Raw genomic sequence first — 12786 nt, forward strand, 5'->3', positions numbered from 1 at the left:
GTGACTCCGAAGTAAAATAGTAAGATTAAACGAGAACTTACCAGTTCGAAGTTTGATCGTTATTTTATGAGGAGTACGTTGAGGGAATACGTGCCCTCCGCTCCCACCCTTGATCATATACTCAACTGGTATTTTCTTCTCTAATCTTACTATGTTCAGTCATTACAGTTATCTGTGATTTCACACTTTGAAGAATGACACGCATGCGTCCTGGCGGGGTTCTTCACATATTCCCTCAACGTGCTCCTCATAAAATAACGATCAAACTTCGAACTGGTAAGTTCTCGTTTAATCTTACTATTCTGTTCCATTCTGTTTGTAGTTTTTTTTTCTTTTGCACAATACGCGAGCATTGCCACTTTTCATTTCACTGCACATCTCGTATGTGTATGTGACGAATAAACCTGACTTGACTTGACTTGACCTCTGGTTACAGGCCTCATATCGGAAGAACAACCTATCATTCAGGTAAACAACACTCCACAACATTGACTCCTGCCTCCAAGCCAATTTTGAACCCATTTGGCAATGTCACCTACGATGCTATATGATCTAACCTGCCTGACTAGCCTACCATGTGGGACCTTGCCAAAGTCTGATCTGAATACTCACAGCCTGGGGTTTTTTCACAAATGAAGTGATTCTCACTGTTGCAGGGTGATCCCTTCCAAAGGCTTTTATTGTTCAATTCCAGCCGAACGCAGTCCCCACTCAGTGCCTTGGAGGATGCCCAGTTCTGGTATGAATCTATCTGACTGCCGTCCACCCAGTGGTGCCTCCCAGGAACTCTGCTCCGGATCAGCCCTATCCAGGCCGTGCTAACCCTTTGTGGTAAAGAAATCAAAGTGAGTGTGAGGTTTACTGAACAGCACAGCAGTAACAGTGGTGAGTGGCACCGTGATGATGCTGGTGACAGAACCACATGATGCTATGATTTCCAGAACAACAAATACCTTCAAAGTCACAAAATATACCAAGACATTTCACAGGAGCAATAAGGTGCAGAAGTATAAGCTGAGCCACAAATCAAAGAGCGATATTTTCAGGGGCATTCTTGAAATGGGGAGGTCATGAGGTTGAAAGGAATTCTAGACTTGGCAAAAGAAAGCTGGGCCACCAGTGATGAGTGATAACAAGAAGCCACAACTACGGGATTGTGGACCATATGGTTTCAAGGTTTGTTTATTGTCACCTGTACCAATTAAGATACAATCAAATTCAGATTGCCGTACAGTTATACCAATAAAGAGCAACAAGACACCCAAATAATGTTTTAACATGAACATCCAACACAGCGACTACATTCCTCGCTGTGATGGAAGGCTAAAAATGTCAATCTTCTTCTCTTCTTTGTTCCCCCGCAGTCGGGGCACTCGCACCTTCCGCTGTCGGGGCGAGTTTGGCTCCCGCAACCAGCGGTCTAGCCCTCCGCATCGGGACGATCAAATTCCCGCATCGGAGGGGGGAATCTCAGCTCCCCGCGCCGGGCGATCGGACTCCCGAGTCGGGGCTGCGGTTTGGAGCTTCCCTACATCATCTCTACCCGAGACTGTGAGCTCTTCGATGTTGAAATCCGCAGGTTGGAGTGTCGACCCCAGGCAAGGGATTGCAGGCTACGATGGTAAGTCCACGGCCCCGCGGTGGGGCTCAAAGTCAGTCTCGAACAAGGCCGCCAGCTCCATGATGTTAGGCTGCAGAACGACTGGAGATATGATGCAAAATAGCATCTCCGGCAAGGTAAGAGATTGAAAAAAGTTTCTCCCGACCCCCCCACTCGCCATATAAAACAAACCAGAGAACACTAAAACACACTCTTTAACACGTACTTAAAATAACAAAACAGAAGAAAGGACAGTCAAACTGTTGGCGGGGCAGCCATTACCGACGCCACCTGAGGTGTTGTAAAGCTGAAGGAGATCGCAAAGAAAATGGCGATGGAATTTGAGAAGTTGAGTATTTTAAGCTCTGCTTTGGTTCATTTTCAACTGTTTCCAGAGACTGGGATGCACTTAGTGGTTACAGATCATAATATCTGACTTTATCAAAGAATAAAGCATGTTAAATAACAAAGTGTTTGGTTGGGTTTATGTGTAGCAAGGGCTAGTGGGTGTTGCATGAGCTTCAGGGCGTTCCTCAGTACATGTCCTGGAGCAAGAGACTGACCTGAAGGGACAGTTACAATCCCAGAAGAACAGCAACTGTCAGACAGGCCCTACAGCACCCTGCATCAAGGTGATACATCTCTGGCAGACTTTGATATTTGTCTCAGCATGGGGATCCCCTGGGGATCGCACAGAGAGGACAGTCCTGTATTACACATTCAGCAGAGACGACCGCATCCTCTCTACACTTGGAAAGCAGGAGCAGATGTGGCCCACACTGGGCTCATGCCACAGCTGTCATCCGAGCCATCCTCTATTTCATTTGGAAATCCACAATGAATCATATCTATGCAAACAGATACAATGCGAAAAATCTCCAGGGAAAGAGAGGATAAATGTACCTGAAATAGCTTTAGCCCTGATGGCTACTTCCTTCCTACGACCAAGCTGCAAAGTTCCACTGAGAATATTGATGCAGCAACAATGTTCAACTGCAGAAGGTGCAGAAACTATTCACATGAATGTTACTTGGATTGGACGTCTTGAGTTATTAAGGGGGATCAGATAGGCTGTTTCTCCTGGAGTAAACGAGGCAGAGTGGTGACTTTATAAACATTTATAAAACAATGGGGGCATAAATAGGGTCACAGTCCTTTCCCCAGTGGAGGGGTGCAAAGCCAATAGGCATTGCTTCATGACTGGTGAAAGGGGAAGGATTTAAAGAGAATCAGATGGGCAAATTGTTTACACTGTGGGTGGTGTTTAGATGAGACAGGTTGCTGGAGGAAGTGGTAGAGAAAAGTACAATTACAATGTTTAAAAGGACATGGATAGGGAAGTTTGAGAGGGGTATCTATCAAACACAGGCAAATGGGATTAGCACAGATTGGCTAAAGAGCCTGTTTTTCATGTTGCCTGACTCCAGAGAGACTGGATCCCTATTCAATCACTAATTGATTGAAAGTCTCTCAATCTATTAGTGACAAAATGGTGATGTCCAATTCAGGTTAATGCAATCCCTGGCTTACACTCACAATGTCACATGGAGGATAAAACTTCACAATGTAAAAATGAGAATTTCAAGTAAATACATTTTTGTTTGTGCAAGTTCTAATGCTAGCTCAGGCTGGGAACAGTTATTAACACTGCAGCATCACATGTGCATTCGGCCATTTCATTTTAACTCCTGCATAACTTCAGCTGTTGGTAAGTTGCATCTGACAGCACCAGAGACCCGGGTTCGATCCTGACTACGGGCGCTGTCTGTACGGATTTTGTATGTTCTCCCTGTGACCGCATGGGTTTTGTTTGGGTGCTCTGGTTTCCTCCCACATTCCAAAGACGTACAGGTTTGTAGGTTAATGGGCTTCTGTAAAGTGTAAATTGACCCTCGTATGTACCCTTGTAAATGATAACAAATAAATTGTATTGGATAACACTAGAGTACGGAGTGATCACTGATTGGCACTGACTCGGTGGGCCATGCTGTATCTCTAAAGTAAAGTCTAAAGTAATTGCAATGTGTACAACCAAAAGGTTAAAAGGCTGCATATCATCAAGGTACCTCAGTTCATCATATTTTTTCATATGTCCTCCATTCCAAAGAATAGAAAATGTAATTGGAATATCACTCCTGAAATTTCGATGCAAGCCACATATCAGATTGGAGCAGATATGTGTCTCATTTCCTTCAATGGTGCTCATTCAACATCCTGCTATTCCCAACAGAACTGCAGCAACTCACGAAAAGGCACCACTTTGTTCAGACAACAGGGCGAGTCAATAATTGTCGTTTTGAACAGCTATAAAATGTGAAGCTCCAAATGAGCAATCTGGAGCCGAGAAGATACCTAGTCCTCAGCAAAGAGAACATCCACACAAGGTTATAAGAATTGGGGATGGAAGGAAGTTATAGCATTAACAGAAAGTTAAGACTGCAATACTCACATTGAAAAGTGGCGCTGGATGAAATGCTGTAGATCCTCATTGTTGACAACGGCCAGGTCAGCACCAGGTGTGCCCTGGCAAGTATGGCGAGCATTATGCCATGACTCCTTCCCTTGACTTATCCAATAGCAATGGCCATTTCCTGGATGAATTTCACTGTGCTTAGGACAACCACTGATGTCATCTGGAAGAGAAACAAAGCAAAGATGACAGAGTCCAAAAGCTCACCCACCTCAGCCTTGAATGTATTTTAATGTTCTTTATCCATCCCACATCACTCTGCTGGCCAGTGTGCACTAGGTGGGCCGAAGGGCCTGTTTCTGCGCTGTATCTCTAAAATAAACTAAACTACATTTAATGAGAATAGACACAAAAAGCTGGATTTTCAGTGGGTCAGGTAGCATCGCTTCTGAAGAAGGGTCTCGACCAAGTATATAACCTATTTTCTCCAGCGATGCTGCCTAACCCACTGAGTTACTCCAGCTTTTTGTATCTATCTTTGGTTTTAAACCAGCATCTGCTGTTCTTTCCTATTCATTTGATGAGAGGTTTATAACCGCCTAGTAAGGCTAATTTATTGAATGTCAATGATCCATGGACTCCTCTTGTATAGTCCTGCGACATTAGAGAAATTGCAGACATTGGAGTAAATGTCAGGCTGCGATTAAATGCATTCTTCCCCTGTCGTTGCATTCGGTTTGCATGGCAACAGCTGATACTCTGCTCGGTTGCTCCCCATTCCTCACCTGGGAGAAATGCTATAAACATTCGCTCTATTCAGAATCTGCTCATTACCACAGCAACAAATGCAGGGCTACATTCAACTAATGACAATAAAAAAAGTTCCAAGCTGGAAAAGTAGCCCAAAGTAGCACTTGCAACTTGAAGGAAAAGTCATTTTAATTAAATGGACTCATAATTTATGAGAACGTTATTCGATTTTTGCCTTGCCCTGAAGCCCAGCAATATTTTCATTTTCAAATCTTTATTCACTAAATAAGCTAAATTGCTCAAGTTTAGAATGTTGCATGGACAGTGAAGCCTGCAGCAACTCTTAGAAGGTGGCTGAGCAACTTGAAGTAGTTTAAAATTACACAGTCTAGCTGGTTTTATTAATGGGGTTGGGAGGATCACAGTTAAAATTAAGGGTTGTGCTGCACATTTATAATAAGCATGGTATTCCTCAGTTAGCATTCGGTCAAAAATTACACGACACAAACAAAAAAATTGGAGGTGGCAGAGGGAAGGGGAGAGGGGAAGGGGTGAGACAGGTGATAGGTAGACCGAGGGAGGGTGAAGGATGACGTGAATGAGGGGTGAACATGCTGTTCTGTCATTCAATAATATTGCCGCAGATGGTTTTTTTAATTTCAGTGTCACCTTCCTGCACTTACCCCATACCCATTGATTCCCTTAAATTCTAAGCAGCACATTGCAGAGAAATTTCAAATGCAATGAGACACTGGTGAAGCTTGGAAGGACATCTTTAAATTGAAAAGGATGCAGAAGAGATTCATCAGGATTTTACCAGGACTTGTGGGGCTCGGGTGACTAGGAAGAGAATGGATAGGCTGGGACTTCTTTCTTTGCAGTGTAGAGGGCTGAGGAGTGACCGTATTGAAGTAAACAAAAGCATGAGGGGCGTGGATATAGTGAACATTTCACAGCCTTTTCCCCAGGACTAAAACTAAAGGGTATAGCCCTAAGATGAGAGATTTAAGCAGGATTTTAGGGGCAATGTTTTCACTTAGAGAGAGGTCTGTAGCTGGAATGAGCTGCCTGACCTAAATACAAAAGTGAATGCAATTATGACTTTCCAAAGATATTTGGACATATATTTGGATCGGAAGGGTTTAGGAGAATAAGGGCCAAATGTAAGCAAATGGGGTGAGCCCAGAATGCTAACTTGGTCGGCATGGATAAGTTGGGCTAAAGAGCCTGATTCCACACTGTATAGCTCAATGACTCTGTTATTCGCAGTGCAAGGAAGATTTAACTGAGGTGGTTAAATTTACAATAGGAGTTGATAAAATAAACAAAGAGAAAAATGTTCTTGATAACATAAAAATAACGTATAAATTAAGGGTTACAAGCAAACTGCTAGAGAAACTCAGCGAATTGAGCAGCATCTGTGGGGAGGAAAGGGGTGGTTAACATTTTGGGTTGAGATTGAAAATAGAGAGCTGGTACAAAGAGGAGGGAAGAAGCAGAGGTCAAGAGGTGACTGGTGGACCAAGGGGAGAGGCGATGAATGACGGACAAATGGAGCCAGGTGAGGGCGGGGTTGTAAAGTTGGGAGACAGAGCAGGTAGATGATAGGGGGAAGCAGACTAGGAGAAAAAAAGGCAAATGGAGCCAGGTTAGGGGTGGTGGGCGAGGATGAAGGTGAAGACAAAGGCTGGTGGACGTTCTCCCCAGGGCTGTTTGAGTTTTCTGTGGGTACCCCAGTTCTGCCCAGTGATATGGTGGAAGTTCACTGACCAGCGTTTGAATTACCCCTTATGCAGGGAAGTAGCAAAAGTATCAAATGGGCGCTGAAGGGCAAATAAGAGAAGATATTGCTGGAGTGCAACGTAATAAGATGCGGGGGGCGGTGGGATTGTTCAGTTTGGGGCTGCCAGGTATTAGATGAGCTGAATGGCCTCATTTGGTAAGTGAAGGATATGTTCTATATAGTAAGTGAAGGATATGTTCTTTTTCACAGTGAGTAAAATTCAGGAATTTATTGCCTGACAGATTGGTGGATCAAATTTGAATGATATCCATGAAAGGAATATTGAACAAATTTGTGAAGGAAAAAGATTTTCAAAACAATGAGAAAGTAAACAGCTCGTCCAAAATGTTCGGGCTGGGATGGAGGGCTAAATTATTGCTTTCTGTGCTGTACCTCTCTACAGTTCTCTGAGTGTGTGAAATATCACTGGAATTTAACAGGTTCCTGATCTGCTTTATCCTGACTTTAATCTTTATTTATTGTCCCGCAAGCATTAATTATTGTAAAATCTGATCTAATTCATTTGTTTAAATATTGCAACATGTACTTTTTATTTATCTGCAGAATCCTTGGTTACAACGCACTCCCCTTACCAATCTAAGAATGTATGCGCTTGGTAAAGGCCCTGAGTCTTGTTTCAGTTTCCCCCTTTACTTCTGTTTTAAAACTGCATATCTTACCATTACCTCCAGCAAGGATGGGAACAACAACAGCCAGAGAACCATGTTCACAGGTATGGGGGGGGGGGGGGGGGGGGGGGGGTGAATGAGGGAGGGTAAAGGTGGGAACAAAGGTGTTCACAACCACGCATTAGATGAAACAAAAACTCCCATGCTGAATCTGAGATGGAGGTGAGAGACAGAGGGACATTGCTTCTCCTTGGAAGAGTAGACCTATCACAATTTATTCCCAGATATTAAACTTTGCAATTACTGAGCACATTCATTTATCTTGAAATTTCATCTCAATTCTCTGTCCATTATTTAACACTTTTAAGCTTTGCTTGTTAATGTCATTGGTTCCATCCTGTGACTGCATCTGGATCAATATTCTATTTAAAACTTTAGACAATTTAGACCACTGTACAGAACCCCCCCCCCAGATATTTTGCTGTTGAGGGAGATATGAAGTAGTTTGGGAAAATCCACCCCACTATTGCAGCCCTCTAGCTTTTCCAACTCATTTTTAAACACTCCAGCCAGCGCCATCCAAAAGAGCGTGTGCTTAATTACACGTTCTGGTCTCAATGTAATCATCCATGATTAACAACGAACACTGTGGGTACACAAAATAGCTGGAGAAACTCAGCGGGTGCAGCAGCATCTATGGAGCGAAGGAAATAGGCAACGTTTCGGGACGAAACGTTGCCTATTTCCTTCGCTCCATAGATGCTGCTTCACCCGCCGAGTTTCTCCAGCTTTTTTGTGTACCTTCGATTCTCCAGCATCTGCAGTTCCTTCTTAAACACTCTTGAGTGTGGACTCTTGGAAGACAGCGTGCGTCGCCCGGACGGGGCATTTTGCATTGAGGTTGTCACATACACTCCGTGCAATGTCCTCTGTCCTGCCGGACCACGCTCTGGAGAGAAAGCTTCACCTACCCGGAGTGCTCCCAGCGAGGATGGAGAGCAGCAACAGCCACCGAACCATGGCCACAAGTTCAACACGACCACACATCAGTTGAAGCAAAACTCCCCCGTTGAATCTGGGACAGCCGAACGGCGGAGGGGCATCGCTTGCCCTCGGGAGGCAAGAGACCGACCCTCTCCTCTGTCAAACTCAATCTCCCAGAAACTGCAACACTGTGTTTGTTACCCGGGGGTCCGGCGTTTACGGGAGAAGGTGCTGGAGGAGGATAACTCCAGCTCCAGATATAGCCGTCAACTTTCCCCGGTATCTCTTCTCCCCACCGCCCCACACGGTCCCCGCATCTCCCGTGGCCACCGCCAGCTCCTGAACCCAACGAAACGGCTCTGGAGACTAAGCGCCGGGGGCAGTTGCCGGGGAGATTGTTTAAAGCAGCGAGAATGTAGACTGACGCCAATTCATGCCTCCCCCCACCACCACTCACGCCACTCACAGAGGCGAGGACCCTCAGCCCCTCGCCCTGCATCCACCAACAAAACTCCAGAATTTCACTTCTTCCATCCCGAAAAGGCCAGAAAACAAACTTAGCAGACACAGACACAGAGTGATAAATAACACCGAACAAACTTGAACAAACGGTACCATCCGCTGGTGCTTTAGACGCTGTCTGGACTCCTATCCCCCTGGAAGGTTGTTGTAATGCAGTTGGGATATTTGTCTTCCTTAGTCAGGGAAGTTATGGTACAATGTTATAAATCTTCGATAGACACAAAAAGCTCAACGGGACAGGCAGCGTCTCTGGAGAGAAGGAATGGGTGACGTTTCGGGTCGAGACCCTTTTTCAGGCTCTTCAGAAACGTCACCCATTCCTTCTCTGGAGAGATGCTGCCTGTCCCGCTGAGTTGCTCCAGCATTTTGTGTCCATCTCAATGTAAACCAGCATCCGCAGTTCTTTCCTGCACATTTTATAAATCTTTGTTTAGGCTACAGCTGGAGTACTGGGGTTAGTTTCGCCCATCCTTGGCACATTACCACTGTTGGCCCAACAGTCCCTCTGAAATGTCATCCCCAACTGGCCCACAAACTGATTGATGTGCGAGACCATTTCAGGCACTGTTAACTTGTTAACAGGTCACCACATTTGTAGATCTAGAACTATCTCTCAGTCACCTTGGTTATTTCTCCACCCTTATACATCTGGTGTGGTGATGTGGTTTCCTGCGTTGGGGGTGAGATTTTCCACTTGAAGCTTAGTTGCTGCTTGGTTACACCTGGAGTATTGTGTGCAGTTTTGGTCCCCTAATTTGAGGAAGGACATTCTTGCAATTGAGGGAGTGCAGCGTAGGTTTACAAAGTTAATTCCCGGGATGGCGGGACTGTCATATGCTGAGAGAATGGAGCAGCTGGGCTTGTACACTCTGGAGTTTACAAGGATGAGAGGGCATCTCATTGAAACATATAAGATTGTTTAAGGTTTGGACACGCTCGAGGCAGGAAACATGTTCCCGATGTTGAGGGAGTCCAGAACCAGGGGCCACAGTTTAAGAATGAGTAAGCCATTTAGAACGGAGACGAGGGAACACTTTTTCTCACAGAGAGTGGCGAGTCTGTGGGCGGTGGAGGCAGGTTCTCTGGATGCTTTCAAGAGAGAGCTAGATAGGGCTCTTAAAATAGCTAGTCAGGGGATATGGGGAGAAGGCAGGAACGGGGTACTGATTGGGGATGATCAGCCATGATCACATTGAATGGCGGTGCTGGCTCGAAGGGCCGATTGGCCTACTCCTGCACCTATTGTCTATATTATATTGTCTATTGGTTGCTATATTGGTAACATCTGCAAAGGGCAGTGGAAGGATAGGATTCTCAGCTGGATGACAGTAAATGGTAGACTTTTGTTGGGCGAGACTGTTTCTTGATATAGAGCAGAGGCAGTGGAGCTGCAGAACAGCCATCATTTATTTGAATGCCAGGACAAGATGAAGGAGCAAATTATTGAATCTTGTGAGCAGGTCCCCATTTCTCTTCCCACGAGGAACTGCAGATGCCGGTTTACACCGAAGATAGACATGAAATGCTGGAGTAGCTCAACGGGCCAAGGAGCCTCTCTGGAGAAAAGGAATAAGTGACGTTTCAGGTTGAGAAGGTCTGAGGAAGGGTCTCGACCCGAAACACGGTCTATTCCTTTTCTGAGGAGATGCTGCCTAACCCACCAAGTTACTCCAGCATTTTGTGTCTAACTTCTCTTGCCATGAGCATGGTTCCAGAGGACATTACAGCCTCGCCGCTGTCTGTAATCTGTCAACATCATGGTTGACGTGTTGTTTGGAATTTGCCACACAACCTCCATGAGCCCACATCCAGCCTTAAAGTGATAATCTTTTATCCTTCAGCTCGACATGCACTTGATCACCTTTTTTAACAATGATCCAGTTGCAGAAGAAGGCACATACTGTAAGAGCTGGAAGCACAGCACCTCAGATTCCACTTGGGTAGCCTACAGTCCAATGGTATTGACAGTGAGTTTTATGGGTTTAGGTACCACACAACCATTATAGAAACATAGAAACATAGAAAATAGGTGCAGGAGGAGGCCATTCGGCCCTTCGAGCCAGCACCGCCATTCATTGCGATCATGGCTGATCGTCGCAATCAATAACCCATGCCTGCCTATCCCCATATCCCTTGATTCCACTAGCCCCTAACTCTCTCTTAAATCCATCCAGTGATTTGGCATCCACTGCCCTCTGTGGCAGGGAATTCCACAAATATGTTATTCCACAAATTATATTCCTTTCCCACTCGCCCCTGGTCCACCTGAGTTCTCACTGCTTTTGTTCACCTTTATTATTCCTCCCCCCCATCCCCCCCAATTTTTCCAGATTCAGAACTCTTTCCATCTGCCCACCATCCCTCCTTTATCCTTCCACATGACCTTCCAGACTCTGCCCCCTCCCTTACCAGTTGGCCCCCATCGCCTGACTCAATTTGCCTGAAAATTGTATTTTCTCTATCTACCCCACCAGCTTCTGTCTTTAAATTACCCCACCTGGTCCACCTCCTGGCTTCTACAACCTATCCCCCCCCCCCCCCCCCCCCCCCCCCCCCCCCCCACCTGGTACCACCTGTCCCCACCAGCCTCAGCCCCATCTCCCCTCTACCCAGTGCGAGACACTATCCATTCATCCCAGGATGCTCAGGGTACAGTGGGTACAAGGTACAGTGGGTCAGACCTTGCCCATTCACATAGGACCGGGGGCACACTGGGGTTGTATATCCTGGGACTGATTGATTCTGTGGGTTTTTTCCCACTATGGGACTGAACTGGGAATTATATCAGTCACACACTTGGATGGTTGGACTGGCCTGGGCCAGCCTCCTCTTGCCCTTTGACATGGGTCGGGCACGGCATTGACAACTTTTATGGTTCATGCGTTGCAACCTGCAACCATTTCAATCTACATTTCTGAAGTCTTTGAAGAACAAAGCGGCCACTCATTGGAAAGAGTACAATCCTTATTTCAGTTGAGCCTGATGGACTTTAATATAGAGAGATATCCTGTAGAGGCTATCTTCTCTCAGTCCTGATGCAGGGTCTTGACCAGAACCGTCGACGATCCCTTTGCCTCAACAGATGCTGCTTGACCTGCTGATTTTTTTCCACGTGTTTGATTTTTGGTTCAAAAGCATACACCCTTGCATCGCAGAGTTCAGGGTCAGTGAAGAAGGACCTTTCCCGAAAAGGGAAAATAATTTGCCTAGGTCTTCTCATCTGATCAATGGCTCCAACTGTAAAATGTCCTAATGTGAATAACAGCTTGGCCGGTGTTCAGCTAGTTACACAGCGAGGTCAGACAAGAAGTTGCACCTCGGCTCCGTGCTCTGACACCCAGCGAGATGACCTAGCGAGAGTTACACAGCAGGGTAACAACCTACTGCACACCGCAGTTGGGTCAAACAGTACTGAATGCCCCAAGCATGGTAGTCTTTACTGTGTGAATCACAGGTAGCTGAGAGGGCCACAAACAGACAATACTGTAACAAGAGCCACAGGTGGTCAAGAATATAGTGAAGCCCGCGTGGGCAGCATGGTTGCGCAGCGGTAGACTTACTGCCTTACAGCGCCAGAGACCCGGGTTCGATCCTGACTATGGGTGCTGTCTGTACGGTTCTCCCCGACCCGTGACCTGCATGGGTTTTCTCTGGGAAGACGGTTTCCTCCCACATTCCATACAGGTGTTTAGACTACCGGCAATTGGATTGATATGAATGTAAAATTGTCCCTAGTGTGTGTAGGATGGATTAGTGGCGGGGAACGCTGATCGGCTCGGACTCAGCGGGCCGAAGGGACTGTTTCCGCGTTGTTTCTCTAAACTGAACCAAACACAAGAATGTAAAGTATTATTTGTAGTTCAAGCTGTCTGCATAAAGTTGTAAAGTATAATTAAAAATCGGTGCAAGGAAGAGTCTCTCCTATTTTACTGATGTTTCTATTCTCTGTTTTTCTGGTGTTTTTTAGCATTTTACATTCAGAAATTTTACATTCAGAGTTTTCCTCATCATCATTAAAACACACCTCTTCCAAATGGATGGTGGAAGAATACTGCTCTGGGACATGGAGCCATGAGGGGTGATAAAAATAGAATTCAGAAACCGGCTG

The 12786-nt window shown here is 45.7% G+C and overlaps 1 protein-coding gene across 1 annotated transcript in view; it reads right to left on the minus strand.

The window, feature by feature from the left end:
* pkd1b (polycystic kidney disease 1b) overlaps positions 1-8383 on the minus strand; it is an 84517-nt gene extending 76134 nt beyond the window's left edge. Inside the window, exons 1-3 of the mRNA XM_055653989.1 lie at positions 8144-8383; positions 4050-4233; positions 613-824 (exon numbers count right to left, since the gene is read on the minus strand). Coding sequence (XP_055509964.1) covers positions 613-824; positions 4050-4233; positions 8144-8219 — 472 coding nt within the window. The 5' untranslated portion in view covers positions 8220-8383. The remainder of the gene's footprint in view (positions 1-612; positions 825-4049; positions 4234-8143) is intronic.
* Between the last annotated feature and the right edge of the window lie 4403 nt (positions 8384-12786).

This window comes from Leucoraja erinacea, chromosome 23 (genome assembly GCF_028641065.1).
Source record: "Leucoraja erinacea ecotype New England chromosome 23, Leri_hhj_1, whole genome shotgun sequence".
NCBI classification, from domain to species: Eukaryota; Metazoa; Chordata; class Chondrichthyes; order Rajiformes; family Rajidae; genus Leucoraja; species Leucoraja erinaceus.